The sequence below is a fragment of the Saimiri boliviensis genome, chromosome 1 (assembly GCF_048565385.1).
Source record: "Saimiri boliviensis isolate mSaiBol1 chromosome 1, mSaiBol1.pri, whole genome shotgun sequence".
Classification (NCBI taxonomy): Eukaryota; Metazoa; Chordata; class Mammalia; order Primates; family Cebidae; genus Saimiri; species Saimiri boliviensis.
The window spans coordinates 214478938-214497785 of record NC_133449.1 but is presented as its reverse complement, the minus strand read 5'-3'; the positions used below and the strand labels follow the sequence as shown (position 1 = coordinate 214497785).

General features: G+C 36.6%; 1 protein-coding gene across 18 annotated transcripts in view; it reads right to left on the bottom strand.

The window, feature by feature from the left end:
- MCTP1 (multiple C2 and transmembrane domain containing 1) overlaps positions 1–18848 on the bottom strand; it is a 591199-nt gene that overhangs the window by 207486 nt on the left and 364865 nt on the right. For 9 of the 18 annotated variants that reach the window (XM_039470335.2, XM_074383518.1, XM_074383500.1 and 6 more), the window contains 3 exons: positions 11806–11883; positions 6392–6562; positions 1948–2078 (listed from right to left, as the gene is read on the bottom strand). In XM_039470335.2, the coding sequence (XP_039326269.1) occupies positions 1948–2078; positions 6392–6562; positions 11806–11883 (380 nt within the window). The remainder of the gene's footprint in view (positions 1–1947; positions 2079–6391; positions 6563–11805; positions 11884–18848) is intronic. The other 9 variants (XM_074383509.1, XM_074383521.1, XM_074383515.1 and 6 more) reach the window with 1 other exon arrangement.

Below are 18848 nucleotides of genomic sequence, written 5' to 3'. Positions count from 1 at the left end.
TCTGTCAATCACATCTGCCCTTGAAGAACTCATAATGTTAAGTGAAGAAAAGGGAATGATCACTCCCAACTGGCCTGAGAAATTTTCACAGTTTTTAAATTGGAAAATTCTTACCAAAGGAAAAAAATATGTAAAAGAACTTCTGTTATTATACCAAACAATAGAAGAAGAAGGGATACAAAGGAATGTAAAATATACCTGGAAATACAGGAAGCCAGCATACTTAGAGCATAGTCTCCTTCATTATTTTACCAAGATAAGAAAGTCTGAATACAAAGAATTGAGGTTGAGGTAGCAAGTTACATATGCCCATCATTCTGATTATCTTGTGGTCACCCAATATAAATAATATTATTATAACCAATGAAAATGAACTAATCATTCAAGAAATAGCTATATAGTACCTTCTCAAAAGAGCTTATAGCCTACTGAGGGAGACAGAATCACAGATATGTAATTATAGTGAAATGCATTTAATGTATTAACAGATGTGGTATATCTCAAAGAGAATAAGATAAAACTTAAGAAATCTTAAGAAAACTCTGAAAATAGTGTTTTAATTAAGGGAAAAAATATGCAATGAAGGCCTGTGCTTTAAAAAGGCTTGAAATGTAATGTAGTATTAGATTATGGTGGTATTTTCTTTTCTTTTCTTTTTTGAGATGGAGTCTCACTCTGCTGCCCAGGGTGGGGTGCAGTGGCACGATCTTGGCTCACTGCAACCTCTGCCTCCTGGGTTCAAGGGATTCTCCTGCCTCAGCCTCCCAAGTAGCTGGGATTACAGGTGCTTGCCACCATGCCTAGCTAATTTTTGTATTTTTAGTAGAGACAGGGTTTCACCATATTGACCAGGCTGATATCAGACTCCTGACCTGTGATCTGCCCACCTTGGCCTCCCAAAGTGCTGGGATTACAGGCATGAGCTACTGCACCTGGCCTATGGTAGTGTTTTCCAAGTTCATTCTACAAGTAAAATAGTAAAGGTTAACTGAAGCTCATCTTTGAGCACTCACTCTATAATCCTATGAAGAAAATTATATATATATATGTATTATATATATATCTGCATCATAAAAAATGAAGAGATAAATATGTTGGATTGGATTCCTATTCTTTTTCTAGAATATAATTAATTTTACTCTTAGTATGTATAATTTTTTTTCAGGCTGTATGTTTAAAGACTTGGAATTTTATGTAAGCTACAGTGAGAAAAGATTTTTTTTTTAAATAAAAAATTAACAAATTCTTCAGTACACCATGCTTTATTTCAATATTGGTGGGGTTCAATGTGTTTTGCTACAAAGACACATATATCACTATAAAAATATAAACACAAGCTATAAAATAAGAAAACAATGCATATGATCAATTAGTCACTCAAAATAACCTTGACTTTGTGGAAAAATGTCATATAAGCCTCATAATACTTGCTTTACTGTGTTATCAGATTAACAAGGATCTGTCTCACTTACACGCTTCCTTCTTCACTAAGACTTGGGAACTCTTTAAAGATTTATGAACTCCAAAGAGATTATAAAGATTCTCTTCCTTGCAGGGAGTTGTAGAAAATAATGCATTTTACGATGACAGTATGCTTTATAAAAATAAATGTTATCTTAGATCACTTTACAGACTATGAATATGCTCTTTGTTCCTTTATGTATTTTATATCAGATGAAATTCCTCTTTCTCAACTCCCATAACTTTGACATCTGGAGAAAATTCATGGATATCAAAATCAGATAGCCTGTGTCCATCAACTGGTCAAAACTGCCACCTACTGGTCAGTTTTTAAATCTAGTTTTTAGTTCATCCAAGCATTACCTTACCAAGGTAAGGTCCCATTCTTCAAAATAGTAAAGATCATTTACAATAACCAAGCTTAAAGCAAATATTCTTTTAACAAAAATTCTCTAGGGTGAACCAAAAATTACCAATTGCACAAACCTGCCAATAAAATCATCCCTTTTCCCAGCATCTTTGTCCCAGGCAGTGATATCAATGATTCCTCCTCTTTCTTCATAAAGGTGAAAATCAAATTGTTCCCTCCACTGAGGATTCAATGTTTTTGGCATAATCTGGAAAACAAGCAAAAAACATCATTATTGTCATATTGCTAGCAGCTTTTTTTAGAAAAACTTCAACCTGAGATATTAAATCGAACTTTCAGTACTATAGTATCTAGAAGTATGCTGTGTGCTATTTGAACAAAAGATTACAGAAATAATGGGAATGGCTCATTAGAACTCCAGCATCTTTACTGCATAATACCTGAATGGACCTTAATGAATGTGTCCTGAAAATCAAAAGACATTCTTTGACTATCTTAAATAACAGAGAAGAAATATAAATTATATAGAAAAGATAATCTATGAGTGAAATAGCTCACTCAGATACTAGCAATATTTTATATAATCATAGTTAATGCATTAAGATATAACTCATAGTCATCTCATAATAAAGGAGGATGGGGATTTCCAGAGTTCTTTTTTCTTTTCGTACTTGCCACACACATTGGAATCCTGACTTAAGTACATGAAAAACAGACAATGAAGTTCTGTAAGAGCAGAAGGAAAAAGCAAGTAGCTCTTGAGTGGTCAGGCAAACTTTTATCTTACACGTACAGCACTGATGGAGTATCCTCATGTTATATATGGATAAGCTGAGACCTAGAGTTTAAGTGACACACCTAAGGTCAGTATGTTTTAGCATGTGGACACTAATTCAAAGTCTTTGACTAAAGCGTTAGGACTCTTCCCCCAAAACCATACGCCAAAATGTTTTTGAATTAATAAATGAATATATATGAGTATATACATATGTATACACATATATATGAGCATATATGTATGTACATACACATATTTGTGGATATACTCTTTGTGTTGCATATACAAGAAAGATATCTGAAATGTAATTCTGTAACTTCAAGTATTCAGATAAGTCATCTTGTACAGTACAATCAATGAACAAAGTAAACCTGTATTGATAAAAATAGAATTTTAAAATTCCATTCACCACTGGGTTAAACAACATTCATATTTGTTTCCTTGTTCTTTCTTTTTAGCAGGAAGGCATGCAGTGGCCTTTTCTCTTTTTAATGTATGGCAGACAGATCTTCAGATGTAAAGAGTTTGAAAGCAATGAAGTATGTTATATGCAAAGGTAATGCAAATGAATCACAATTTTTAAAGTTCATAATCTGAAATTAATCAGCAATAGATCAAGGAAAGAAAGAGCAAAGAGAGACACATGTCCATTGCTGGGTTTCATATTTCATACCTAAAGAGCAGAACTATAAAAATAAGTAATGTTTTAAACCTACTAGAACATGGAAATGGTACTAAGAAAGGACAAGATAGAAGTGGTCATAGGTACCTATTTTTGGAATCAGTAGCTACTTTAATATATGTTATTAAGCCCCATGGCAGAAAAAAATGGCACTGAGTGAATGCTATGATAATTTAAATGTCTTATAATCAGGCTCAGATGAACTCCTATAGTATTTTGGGGTGTGCTCTGTCTTTATTTATCTGGCCTTAAACAGATGAAATTTTCAGTTTTCTTTTTTAGGATTGCCTTCCCTATATGATTTTCTTGAGGTCAGAAATAATGCCTTCGCTTTCCATGTGGGCACTCCAATCAACCTGCTAGCAGTACTCACTGCACGCTAATGACAGGCTCTGTGATATGTTGAACTACCTTAAGTACTAGTGAAAACTTCCTGGGCTGGAAGGGACCTAAGCAGGCTGTTTATCAAAAATCTATAGAAAGTATAACACCAAGGTGAATAAATGGAATGTGATCTTTAATACTAGATGGATATGACCAGTTGTCCTAAGCTGTGTATGAATAACAGCTGTAAAAACTGACCAATAAAGAGGACACAGTTCATTCCAACAGAGATAAGATGATTTGGTTTGGTTCTGTGTCCCCACCCAAACCACACGTCCTCCTGTAATCCCCAAGTGTTGGACGAGGGGCCTAGTGGGAGGTGATTGAATCACGGGGGGCAGACTTCCCCCTTGCTGTTCGCGTGATAGTGAATCGTTCTCACAACATCTGGTTGTTTAACAGTGTGTAGCACTTCCCTTTTCACTCTCTCTTGCTCTGCCATGGTAAGACATGCTTGATTCCACTTTACCTTCTGGCATGATTCTAAGTTTCCTGAGGCCTCCCAGTCATGCTTCCTGTACAGCTAGCAGAACTGTGAGCCAGTTAAACCTATTTTCTTCATAAATTATCCAGTCTCAGGTAGTTCTTTATAGCAGTGTGAGAACAGACTAATACATAAGACATGTGCCAAAAATGTAGCTATGACTACTAGACCCTTATTATTACTTCCATCACTAATATTAATATATCATTACTACTAATATAATTCATACTATACAAGATATTTCTTACTATTGTTACTCTACCTTTTCTTCTGCTATTTTCATTTGCTGACTGTTTATGAGCAAGGCAGTATTCTTTTTTTTTTTTTAGACGGAGTTTCACTCTTGTTACCCAGGCTGGAGTGCAATGGCGCGATCTCGGCTCACCACAACCTCCGCCTCCTGGGTTCAGGCAATTCTCCTGCCTCAGCCTCCTGAGTAGCTGGGATTACAGGCACGTGCCACCATGCCCAACTAATTTTTTTGTATTTTTAGTAGAGACGGGGTTTCACCATGTTGACCAGGATGGTCTCGATCTCTTGACCTCGTGATCCACCCGCCTCGGCCTCCCAAAGTGCTGGGATTACAGGCTTGAGCCACCGCGCCCGGCCAGTATTCTTTTTATATTGCATTTTAGGTTTTGGGGTACATGTGAAGAACATGCAAGATTGTTGCATAGGTACACACATGGCAGTGTGAGTTGCTGCCTTCCTCCCCTTCATCTATATCTGGCATTTCTCCCCATGCTATCTCTCCCCAACTCCCCAACCCCTACTGTCCCTCCCCTATTTCCCCCAAACAGACCCCAGTGTGTGATGTTTCCCTCCCTGTGTCCATGTATTCTCATTGCTCAACACCCCCCTATGAGTGAGAACATGTGGTATTTGATTTTCTGTTCTTGTGTCAGTTTGCTGAGAATGATGGTTTCCAGGTTCATCAATGTCCCTACAAAGGACACGAACTCATCGTTTTTTATGGCTGCATAATATTCCATGGTGTATATGTGCCACATTTTCCCTGTCCAGTCTATCACCGATGAGCATTTGGGTTGGTTCTAGGTCTTTGCTATTGTAAACAGTGCTGCAGTGAACATTTGTGTGCATGGGTCCTTATAGTAGAACAATTTATAATCCTTTGGATATATACTCAGTAATGGGATTGCTGGGTCAAGTGGAATATCTATTTCTAGGTCCTTGAGGAATCGCCACTCTGTCTTCCACAATGGTTGAACTAATTTACACTCCCACCAACAGTGTAAAAGTGTTCCTGTTTCTCCATATCCTCTCCAGCATCTGTTGTCTCCAGATTTTTTAATGATCACCATTCTAACTGGTGTGAGATGGTATCTCAATGTAGTTTTGATTGAGCAAGGCAGTATTCTAAGCCCTTTACATGCATATGTTCATTTAATCTCAGCGACTTTGCTAAGTAGGCATTATTTTAATTCTCATTTTTACAGATGGGAAAACTAAGATATGGAGAGACAATGTAACTTGTTCTAATACATTTTAAAACTTGCTATTTGCATTGGTACAAATCAGGTTGAATAAAGTGTCTAAGAGTAATGTACAAAGATTTTTATGGCATGTAATATAATGGTATTTATAATACTGATGTTAGCCCAAGTTGTAATAATGTTAAAAGGGACATTCTTGGGAGGCTGAGGCGGGAGGATCATGAGATCAGCAGTTCAAGACCATCCTGGCCAACATAGTGTAACTCGTCGCTACTAAAAATACAAAAATTAGCTGGGCATGGTGGCACGTGCCTGTAGTCCCAGCTACTCAGAAGGCTGAGGCAGGAGAATTGCTTGAACCCAGGAGGCAGAGGTTGCAGGGAGTCAAGATTGTGCCATTGTACTCCATCCTGGCGACAGAGTGAGACTCTGTCTAAAAAAAGCCACACTCTTTGAGTACTTTATGTGCCAGGCACCAACTGTGTTTTCGGAGTGGTTGTTGTTTTAATCCTTAGAGCCATGCCAAGAGATAGTTCCAACCATTATTACTATGTTGTAGATGAGGAAACTGGGATATAGACATGTAGTTTATGTGAGATCACCTAGTACATAAATTAAAAAATGCAATACAATTATAGGTCTTGTTTTCTGACATGATGTTCAAAAAAGTTTGTTAAGCATTTAAAAAATTATCTAGTGGTTTCATCTCCTAAAGCATGGCTATTAACCAACCAATGCCTTACAAAGATTGACAGGAATACAGCAGATATACGGTTACCTTGCTCTTGTACTTCTGATGCCCAAGCCGGAACTTCACGTAGGGGTCACTCAACCCATTGGAATCCATGGCCTTAAGGTCTCTCCCTTCAATCAAGGTGATGCTGACTATCCCTCTCCAAAGATGGGATTTTCTGTGTTGGTCTGATAGGCGTACACTTTGGGTCTGAAACTTTTGGGAAATGAAAATTGAGTTAGGTTATTGTGATTTAAACCCAAATACCTCATTTTGGCATTACCTTTTCTCCTGCTGTTAAGATTCTTCAAAAAATAAAGGATAGGCAACTACAATTTTTAAAAATCAAAAATAATTATTGTTATTTAATTATAAATATTTTAATAAATTATGAAATTATCATCTTATGATAAATTTGTTGTGTAAAAGAGTTGAGTGTTCAAAATATAGTCTAGCTTTTCAATTCTTAAGATTACAAGATATAGATACATCAAGAATATCAGAAAATATTTGCAACTGTGCCAAATAGGCTTATGTCAAAATATGTATAAAATAAATGTTAGAATTATTAAAGGCCTCATTCATGCTGTGGTATTTAATTTTTAAAATATTTATGGTTTTTGAAGATATCTTTATGTTATAGATAGATTTTACAGGTGGTTTTTAATTGTAAGATTAGTTGCAAGTTCTGTTCAGATACTTTAAAAATTTTTTCTTGACACATTAGGAGATTATTGAGCTTCAGATTGCTAAAGAACAATTTTAGTTACCACAAAAGAGAAAACAAAATCAATATGTCCATCTAAGATGTCTTGTTTATACCTAAAACTTTCATCACAAATATTTATAATTATGTTTAATGTTACATATGTGATTTATATTGGCAAGTATGTTTCTGGATTTATTTTACATTCGAGTATCTGAACATTTTCTTTAATGACTTTTATTATTCTTTTTTTTTTTTTTTAGAAACAGAGTCTTGCTGTTCACCCAGGCTGGAGTGCAGGGGTGTGGTCACAGCTGACTGTAACCTCAAACTCCTGGGCTCAAGTGATCCTCCTGTCTCAGCCTCACAAGTAGCTGGGATGACAGGCATGCACCACTGTACCCATCTAATTTTTATTTTTTATTTTCATTTTCTTTGTTTTGTTTTGTTTTTAGAGACATCTTTCTTGGTTGACCAGGCTGGAGTGCAATGGTATGATCACAGCTCACTGAAGCTTCGAACTCCTAGCCCCAAGTGATCTGCCTGCCTCAGTGCCCCAAAGTGCTGAGATTACAGGCTTGAACCACAACGCCTGGCTTAGACTATTATTAAAATTTGCAAGTCTACTAAAAATGGCTGTATAATCTCTTTGAACTAAAAAGGACATAAAACAAGCCATAGAAAGTAACTAAATGTGAAAACATTTTCAATCTGGATTCGGCATCAAGCAGTACTATAAAAAGGACTTCTTTCATATTATCAAACGTGTTTTTCCTACATACAGCCATTTCATGAAGAAATTCAACGTTCCTCTCAATCTCAAAGCACACTGTTAAATTATGGATTCGCACTACTTTCTAACTAATCTCTTCTACATTAATGTTATAAAGCTACAGCTTATTTTGTATAACTTTTCCTCTCACTCTGACTTCCTACCTTTTTTCTATACTATAGCAACACCATAGGTATTTTTATCATCATAATCAAAAGTCATGCATTTTGAGTGCTTCTATCAGGAAAATGAAAACTACACTCTTCAAAAGATAATGCTTCTAATATTTGGACATTTCAGTGAAAATCTTTCAAAATCACACTGCATATATTCCTGCCTGTTGAACACAGCACATTTTGAATCTTGCTTGGTGGCTCTGCCCTATTAACATCAATGCAGGACTTTGCTGACACACTCTTCATCCCTGTGAGCTTCAAGAGCAGCATTCATATGTGTTCTGAGTGTAAGGGAGAACTCAAGGGGCACCTGCAAGTTCTGAAGAACTCTATGCCCATTTTGGCTAGAGCCCCTCTGCTCCCGTCTGTTCAGTATATTGGATTTCCACATTGGCTATTGTTTGAACAGAGGACTTCTCAGATGAAAGTAATTGTTTACAATTTGTTGCACCCAGTTACGGCCAAGATCTTTGTTTTAGTTCTAAGATTTCATGCAACTTATTGTTCTATAATCCATCTGTAGATTTTGGTGACTGTTTAACCACTTCTGCTGCTGTTGAAACTGCCTCTAGCAGCAGACTCTAGAGCAGGCGTCCCCAAACTACGGCCCACGAGCCGCATGCGGCCCCCTGAGGCCATTTATCTGGCCCCCCGCCGCACTTCAGGAAGGGGCACCTCTTTCACTGGTGGTCAATGAGAGGAGCACAGTATGTGGCGGCCCTCCAACGGTCTGAGGGACAGTGAACTGGCCCCCTGTATAAAAAGTTTGGGGACGCCTGCTCTAGAGAACCAGGTTTTAAACTTTGGATTGGAAAGTTTTGTTAGGGAATATGAGTAGCAAAGAAAGAAACAAAGAAAAAAATGTTGTAGCAAGTAAGAAGAAATAATTCTTTTAGCAAAGACCAAGGAGGTAAGAGCTGCCAACTTATATAGAACTTTATAATTTAAAAATATGCGTATCTATATTATAACATTTGGTTCCCACAAAAACCCTATGAAGTCAGAGGGCAAGGCTTCTTAGCCCAATTTTACTGACGGAATGCAGAGGGGTTGTGCACATAAATGGTAGATGTGTAACTAAAACCCAAATATTTCCAATCTTTATTCCTGAGCTTCTCCAATACAAGTGTTTAGGGAAGAGATTCCTTGTAGGTTAAAGGTAATCATGATTTAAACAAAATGTTTCCAAAGGGTACTCTCCAGTTAAATGGCAAGAACATGGTTAATTCATGAAACCACCTTTTACTTTTCTATTATATGACCACATGTATTTATATTTATAATATTTCAGCTTGTTGAAGAAAATACTTAATGCCATTTTCTATGTGATCTCTAGAAGCAGTAAAATAGTAGTTGGGTACAAGCTACGTTGCACCGCAGCTTCAATGAGCAAGATGAAGAGTTTCTTTAGTAGTGCCATGTCTAAAATGCTTCCTTGCTTGCTTCTCCTTTCATTTTTTTTTTTTTTTTCACATGAGACCATGAACTTGACTTACAGAGTGAGGAGGAGAAAGCCATTTTCACTCTGTAAGTCAAGTTCATGTTCTCACGTAAGGCTCACAGGAGGAGAAAAGATCCCATTTTCCATGGAGTCCTTTATGCTTTCACAGAAATAAAATGAACATAGTAGAGACTGCCTACTTCCACTAGTTGCTGTGAAATGCTTTTCTATAACCCAGAAGAACATTTCCAAAACAAGTGTATGAAATGCTTGCTTGGTGGCTCTGCCCTATTAATAGCAACACAGGACTTTGCCTACACACTCTTCATACCTGTGAGCTTCTGTGAAATGCTTTTCTATAACCCAGAAGAACATTTCCAAAACAATGTGGGAAGCTAAGTGAGAGGAAGAAGGAGAGCATTTTTTCACAAAAACAGGGCTAATGGATGTGGTAATTACGGTGGCCTGAACAAAAGGCTAAGAAGAAGAAATTTAAAAAAGGTTTCGAAGATAATTCTAATCAGATATTTTTTAATGATGTTTTCTTCTTCAATAATTTTTGTTCAAAATGACACTTCTCTACAAAGAAACTCCATAATTCAACTATAGATTTTATTGAGTACGTGCATAGTCATGAAACTGTTAAATATTTAGCCAAAGCGTGAAGAAGTGAGACTTGAAATAAAATTACAGGTAAAGGTAGAAGATATAAACATAGGCTACCAATAGCAGAAAAGATAAGCATGTAACATAAGTATTCACTCACATCTTCCTAGCAATTTCTGGCTATATGACTTGGGCAAGTTTCCCCTTCTCTGGGACTCAGTTTTCTTCTCTTTGATTTTTTAAGACTACTCCAGAGCCCCAAGACTACTAACACTCTTCTGTGTGTATCTATGGGTGGAGGGAGGTTGTGTGTTCAGGGGCTTACAGAGAAAAAAATACACTCCATAAACAATGAAGATTTAGCTTACCTAAGACAGTCATTTATTACTTTTACTTTTTTAAAAAATCAAAGTTCTGGGAGCTCACTGAAGGGCTGGGGATGGGCAGAATACCACAGCAAGAAGAAACTTTGCAAACTATGAAATTCTGATGCTCTCCAAGGTACCTTCTGAATCACTTGCTCCTCTGTTTAAAAAGTTTCCTTCCTCTGTATAGCAAATCTCTCAAACGTGGTCCACAGACCAGTGGCATCAATGTCAGCTGGGAACTTGTTAGAAACTCAAATCCTCTGACTCCATCCAGACTAACAGCATCAGAAACTCTGGGAGTGGAGTTGGGCATGCTGGTTTAACCAGTTTGCCAGGTGATTCTGATACACACTCAAGCTTAAGAATCCTTGCTTTGAAAGTTATATGGGGCATGCGCACTGGCTACTCTATGTTCTCATAACTACTGTTAATACAATTGTAAACATTACCAAGGATATTATTTATGCTATTTAAAGTCCTTCTTTCGTCCTGCTGCTAAATTTACTGATTAGGAAAGCATATTGGTCTTGATATTTGGATTATTTAAAAAGAGAACTAGGACTCTACTGAACAATTATGAAAAGTTGTGCTTCTCTCCCTTTATTAATTTTTTCTCATACATATATCTTAATAACACTTATTTATTGAAGTATTGATAATCATCCGCCAAAAATCACTTATTGAGCACCGAAAGGGCAAGGAGTATTAAACAAATTGAAGATGTCACTCAATAAAATTTGCATAATGCAGCTGGTATTAGTTTTCTAAGGCAATGCTCCCTACTGGGTCCTTGTTGAATTAGAACTCTATTTGGGGGCTGGGGACAAGAAAAAAAAAAAAAAAACAGGAAGAATAAAAAGAAAAAACCAACCTGGTTCTTCAAAACGAAGAACAAAAACAAAGTCCTTAAAAGGAAGGAATAATCTTTGAACGTGTAAGGTAGTTGTTCTCAAATTCTAGCAGTCAATTTGCTGAAATGCGTGATTCTCTGAGATGTGATTCAGTACTTATGGAGTAGAACCATGTCTGTATTTCAACATATGCCCCATGTGATTCTCATACATCCAAATTCACTCTCATAAGGAATATTCATCCAAGTTCATAATTAATAAAGAATATCAAGACACCAGATAATAATACAGGTTTCAGTCTGAAGCAATTAGTCTATAACACATACATTTACTAAGATTTTAGAACTAATAAGCTGGCAATTTAAAGAAAGTGTTAGTTATATTATTCCTTGAAAAAGAATTTAAGATTACAATTCCATTTCACATGTACAAAATCGATTAGTATAGTGAATGGGTTTTCAGTACAGTAAGTTGGCCCTCAGAAATCACAGCTCATGCAAGCTCAGAAAAAAATAAATCAACTGAATGTTTGAACTTACTTGCGCATTTTGGCAATAAGAACTCTGAAGCTCTGCTCTGCAGAAGCCCAGGACAGGAAGAGCTGGCCTGCTGCACGTCTGGATGGAAATGAATGATCAGAGCTGTACAGGAAAACTTTGTACCATTCTCAACCCCTCATTTTGATCAGCAGTTTAGTCTTCAGAAAACATTATTTGAGAAAATTTGTATTTGCTTCCAAGTCACTGTCAGAAAGTGTCTTATGGTACAATGAAGATAAATGCCAATGCAACTCTAATGTTTCCAGCCACGATTTTCTTTAATAGAATGATGCTGCAGTGGTCAAGGAAATGAAGCCCAGAGATTATATGATGATGGAGCCTAATTAAGCGGTTTCAGGTTTCTGTTAATAGGTATATCCGAGAAAATAACCAGAGCAAGAGAAATCATGAAAAGAGTAATTGTTTCCAAATCTACTGCTCTGAAATGTTAAAATAGTGATAAGCTTGCAGAAAAATAAATGTGATATCAATAGGCAATAACTAAGATCACATTAACCTTGACTCTCACAGGTAAATTTTTTGTAATGATTAAAGAAGTATCTCTAAACTAACAGGAAAATGTCCCATGTGACACCTCCCTTTTTTGCCTTTGCTATGAAAAAGTAACCCAAAGATCCCTTCACTACCAAGACCGAGAGCAGCCAGAGATGGATTAAGAAAGATATAGCTTAATAGGAACTCTTGGAGAGAAATTATCATGGTAGAACTGAAAGTTTGTATTACAGGTCTTATGGAGCAGCTAAGGAAAGTTTCTTAATAATAATATTATGATGAGATTAGAGTCACCAGCCTTAATAACATCAACAGAGAGGACTGGATTAGGGCAGTCTGAAAGGTGGGCTAATCACACAGAAAGTAAGGAACATTTATTGTGCAGCTATTATCATGCTGCAGTTTTCATACTCTGGGGTTTTTCATGACAGGCATCTTATTTTAAGGTAAATAAATTGAGGCATGGAGAAGGTAAGTACCCCACTCAAAGCCAAATGACTAGAGACCGGCAAGGCTGAGATTTGAAGCTAGACTTGCTGAGACCTAATTCATGATTTCCAACCCCGACCCACCTATATTTCCTTCTTTTCTTTTTCTTTTTGACAGAGTCTAAGAAATTCATGGAACAACAAAAGAAATTAATTGGTACAAGAGTTTTCAAAATACTTTGCCTGTCACTTAGATGAAATGTATCCTTGGTTATAGATGTTGGAGAAAGGCTAATCAAGGGATTAGAGGAAGTAAAAGTAGGTGGGTGGTAATAACCCTAGCATATGTTATTCACTTTATAGAAAATTACACTTTTATGTCTACTAGTAAAGTGGTGAAGTCATAGAATCTAGCATATAAATTGGGACCATTTCTATTTCCAGTTCTAGTGTAAAAAGTTTACTAATTCCTTTACTTGAAAAGTTGGATCACTAATAATGAGATATTTTATTTTTCTAGATCTTGATTTAAAAATAGATCAAAATAAAAAAATCTATCTAGACTTAATATGAGACTAAGGCAACACAGTTACACCAATCCCCTGTCCTGATAGATACAAATAATCCTTGGCTTTTGTTATCCTGGATTTTATTACCTGTGTACAAACTAATCCTTCCAAATGACACCCAGACACTGAAACAGGGAGTGAAAGACATCGCTTATGTGTTTACAATAAGCCATGTGTGGAGTCAGCTCTTTCTTCTACTTTCAGCACAGGGGTGCATGTGCTTTTATTTAATCAAATGATCCCGAAGACACTACAAAGAAGAGATAATGACAGCCTAGAATGACTGTTTTGTGCTGCAAAGATGAGTGCGGAGCAATTAGCTCAATCCCAGGCACAGGCACGTTCTATCTTTTCCTTTTCCTGCTGAGTTTATTCCAGTGAATTGCACTTGGATGATGAAGTCCAACAAGTGCATTTGTTCTGCCATCCATCCATCCTCTCAAGGTAGGATTGCTTTTACAGAAAACCCTCCCAGTGCTTTGTCCAGCCCAGTTTGAAGTGTCTCATCTTATAATAAAGCTTTGATCCCTTTTTTCTTAGAAGATGATTTACTGGCACCATAATCCTTAGCAAGATTCTCCTGGTTTTTATCCTTAAACTTTCTTTTGTATTTCCATTGCTTCTTGATACAATTTATGGTGTCAGGAAGTTCTTTATGTTTACTTAAAATGTTTTAACTATCCTCTCTAACTTTAATCGTGGCCAAACAAAAGTTTTAAAGCTTTTACAAAGTTTTTTTTTTTTTTTTTTTTTTTGAAATACGAGGAGAAACTCATCATATATATTGTAATCTTTTTAGCTTGCTTAAATAATCTACAAATTTCTAGCAATAATATGGGAAAGAAATAATAGTCTTGGGCTAGCCTTACAGAGACCTGTTTTTTTTTTTTTTTTTGAGACTTTTAATTAAAAGTTACACATATTTTTGAGTATAAATAATATCATACTTGAAAAGGGAAATAACTCCTGAACTCATCTTGGGAGGATGTTATCTATGGTTGAGTTGCTCAGTATGTAAGTGCTTGACAGTATCCCACTCTTGTTTTAAAAAGTCAATAACTCTTCTCTTTAGCCTTCAGTCTTCCTTCAGCCACACTTTTGCTTGACCTGACAGGAAGGCAGTACTCTGACATAACTTCTCAATTGCTTTTTGTTTTCCTAAGTATTCTTCTTTGCCCATTATGACCTTTTTCTTGATTTTTATATGAAGTATCTTGGCATTTTCCAGCCTTTTCCACTTAAAAAATATTTAAATTCCTCTTTGTTTCACTACAATGTTCTTGCAAGATGGTTTGTTCAATTAATTCTTTCGTCAGAGTCTGTAAGTCCACTCCATAGAGATAAAGAAACTTAAACATGCTAAATATTTGGAAACACTGTACTAAGTTATGACCCTGAAGTGGGAAGTTAGTCTTTAATACAATTTTTACTTAATCTTATTTCACATAATTTTTATTGTTTCCATGAGAAACATGGTAATTGTCATATCCACTGATTAATATTTTTTGTCCTAAGATAGTGTTTTGATGAGTAAAAAATGTTATGCTTTTGGAAAATTAGAATATCCCTGCACACAGTCTTTTCTTTCCATTATTTTGCTCTCGGGAAAATTAAGATACAGCAAGAAGCACTGATGTTCCAGCTGAGCAATTTTTTCTAGGATGTAGTTTCGCTCAGTGTAAATCAGTTGCTATCTCTTAGACACATGTATTGATTTTTACAAATCCTGATAGAAATTTATTTTAAATCACATCCTGCTTAACCCACAAAACACATATATACTCTTCATGCAAGATTTTATCTGAGCTATTTAGATATATTGCATATCTGACAATGTCCTGGGTAACCTCCTTTCATATACCTCTCCTCTAAAAGTTCATCAGAATAACAATATTGCTTAGGTAAAGAGCAATGGGGTCAGTTAGCTATCAGAGTGACCTTTGAATGTGACTATGCAGATAATACTCAACTAAAGTAGACTTGGTCACTAATTTTCTGATTTTGTAAATGGCACATTGGATACAGCAACCTCATGGCTTTTAAACACATCTATCCATTGGTGGCTAACACAGATGCTGAAGAAAAGGGTCAAATAATGCAAGAAGAATTTGAAACGGTGTCAATTAAAAATAACAGACTAGGCTGTGCATGGTGGCTCACACCTGTAATCCCAGAACTTTGGGAGACCGAGGCAGGCAGATCACGAGGTCAAGAGATGGAGACCGTCCTGGCCAACATGGTGAAACCCCATCTCTCCTAAAAATACAAAAATTAGCTGGGTGTGGTGGCATGTGCCTACTTGGGAGGCTGAGGCAGGAGAATCACTTGAACCCGGGAGGTGGAGGTTGCAGTGAGCTGAGATCACGTATATCCAGCCTGGGCAACAGAGCAAGACTCTGTTTCAATAAAATAAAATACAGGTATTGATCGACTTACGACCTATGCAACTTATGACCATTCGACTTTATGAACACAATCGCTAGCTGCGACTGCTCTGCGTCTGGCAGCGCAGACATGGCCCAGCTGGGTGTACGACAGTGCGGACCAGCTTCCGGCAGCACTACCATCTCTGCATGCACCATTTCTTTTCTTTCTTTCTTTCTTTTTTTTTTTTTTTGAGACGGAGTTTAGCTCTTGTTACCCAGGCTGGAATGCAATGGCGCAATCTCGGCTCACCGCAACCTCCGCCTCCTGGGTTCAGGCAATTCTCCTGCCTCAGCCTCCTGAGTAGCTGGGATTACAGGCACGTGCCACCATGCCCAGCTAATTTTTTGTATTTTTAGTAGAGACGGGGTTTCACCATGTTGACCAGGATGGTCTCGATCTCTCGACCTCGTGATCCACCCGCCTCAGCCTCCCAAAGTGCTAGGATTACAGGCTTGAGCCACCGCGCCCGGCCGTTGGATGCACCATTTCAACTGTTATCCCAGACTCGGTACAGCAATTTGTGTTTTGCGTCTTGGATATTTTTCACCAAACCCCTCCCAAGATGCCTACCAAGAGGACATTGTCTTTGTCTACGCCTCAGCCTGCGAAAAATGAAAGAAAGGCCATCGATCTCGACACGAAAATGAAGGTAATTAAACAGTACAAAGGAGGAAAATAAAGTGAATGTGATCACACGTGATACGAAGTTATCACACTCAACTGTGTTAACGATTTTTAAAGATAAAGAAAGAATTCGTGAAGCTGTGAAAGGTTCTGCACCCATGCGATTGTTATAACAGTTATAACAAAGCAATTGGGAAAATGTTTCCTATGGTATTTTTTACACCTGTATTTTGTATTTTTATATGCACCTGTATTTTGTAATTTTGTATGTTTTGCAAATATTAAACCAGTTGTACTGGTAATGCAGTGTTTTACTTAAACCTGACGAATGTAAAAATAAGAAACAAAATGGTGTAGAGATGATACAAATGGCATAAAATGAACAAAGAAAATTATGATACATAATAATGAAAGAAAATTATGATAAAATATAACTTAAATATTTTTATAACGTCATTTCACAGTACTGTACTGTACATATAGCCTACTCAACTTACGACCAAATCGTGTTACGACCGGTCTGTTGGAACCAATCGTGGTTGTAAGTTGAGCACTAGATGTGAAATAAATAACAGGCTCAAAGAGCAACTCTACTGCTTTAAGTTCTTCAAAATGTTTATTTGTATGGCATTCAGAGAGAGAAAAATATTGTTTCTTGTCATGCCATCTGGGTACCTCAAAGCAATGACATCAATTTGATGGGCCTTATTTTCCACACTGGTAGAACAGATAACCCCTAAAGGTTTTTGCCTTTATGACTCAGTTAATTTGTCAATTGTTCATTATCATATGCCCAGAGAAGACATTACCACTGAGCCTTGGATACAAGAAAGCTTATTTATTTTTAAACTTGCACATTTGCTATTCTAGGATCAAACAGTTGAAGAGATTGAGAAAGGTTACTAAAGAATATTTGAGAATGAACACAACCAAATGGAAAGTACTGGTAAGTGGAAAACTTGGAATTAGCAAAGAAAATCTTGAGAGAGCCACTTGAAAGGGAAACCCTTGAAAAAGCATGAATTATGAAGTTGGTCCTGGTCACAGATCTTCATTCACAATGACCAGTGTGCACATTTGCTGCATATAGAACAAGCTCAACCCAGAACACCCCCAAATTCTACTCTAGAAGAAAAGTGCCATGTAAAAAAAAATATATATGTACATATTTTTTGAGACAGGGTTTTGCTTTTATTGCTACACTGAAGTGCAATGGAACAATCTTGGCTCACTGTAACCTCATTCTCCTGGGTTCAAGTGATTCTCCTGCCTCAACCTCTGGAGTAGCTGGAATTACAAGCATGTGCTACCATACCTGGCTAATTTTTTGTATTTAGTAGAGATGGGTTTTCACCATGTTGGTCAGGCTAGTCTCAAACTCCTGACTTTAGGTGATCTACCCGCCTTGGCCTCCCAAACTGTTAGGATTACAGGTGTGAGCCACAGCATCCAGCCAGTGAAACAATTTTTTGATAAAGCTATTATCCATTTAAAGTCATGGAATAATTTAAAAGCAGTCGTCCTGTGTGTTCCTGGATAATGCGTGAACATATAAGAGAAATTATTTCAGCAAAGTACAGAGTAACTTCAGTGAAGGCAGTCATATAGTAGAAATGAAGAGGGTATGATTACTAAAATAAGAGGGTATGATTATTAAAATAAGGGTATGCAAAAAAAGGTGTGTGTGTGTGTGTGTGTACAAGCTGTTAAGGATGAATAAATGTGGCTTATACTTGCTCACTGGTCAACACATGACTTAATCTGGTACCTGCCAGTCTACTTAAAAGAAACTATAACAAATATTAAAATTCTCAAGGAAAAAAGGAAGTTTTCAATCATGAACAGTTGAGAGCCAAGAAAGGAAAATCCCTAAGGCCTAAGAGTGTAGCATTTTCATTGCAATATCTATTATTACATTAAGCATATACCAAGTGTGAATTTTCAAAGAAAGAGGAACATTCTTAAAGGTAAAGCAGTAAGTGCATTAGTAATAAGTCATGTTACGCATAATGCAGAATTAGAGCAGAGAAAAAAATGGATGGTCATTACAAGGTCATTATGCTTTAGTCATCAAAGAGTCAGTTAAATTGCAATGACATTTAAAACAAATCATCTATGAATCATCATTTTGTCTTTATTTAAATCTAAAGAGTTGCTGCTTTCTAAATTACAGGATTTATTTTCAAAGAAAGAGCACTGATTAGTATATTTCTAGGATAGATTTCTAGTACAGATCACTGTTAACAGAAGTAAATAGTTTTCTCAAACAGAAATAGAGAAGAAAATTCTAATCTCATTTTACAAGAGAGGATGAAAGAGCCTTAATGGACCTTCTAGATGGCATTATATTCCTGGAGAGTCCCTGGGACTTTAGCTTTTCAGAATTTGGAATATACTTGATTTCATAAAATGACTTCAAAGAAATATGTTCAAATTAAGTTCTTAATTTTTACAAGTGTAGAAGTAAAAGTGTAAGATAATA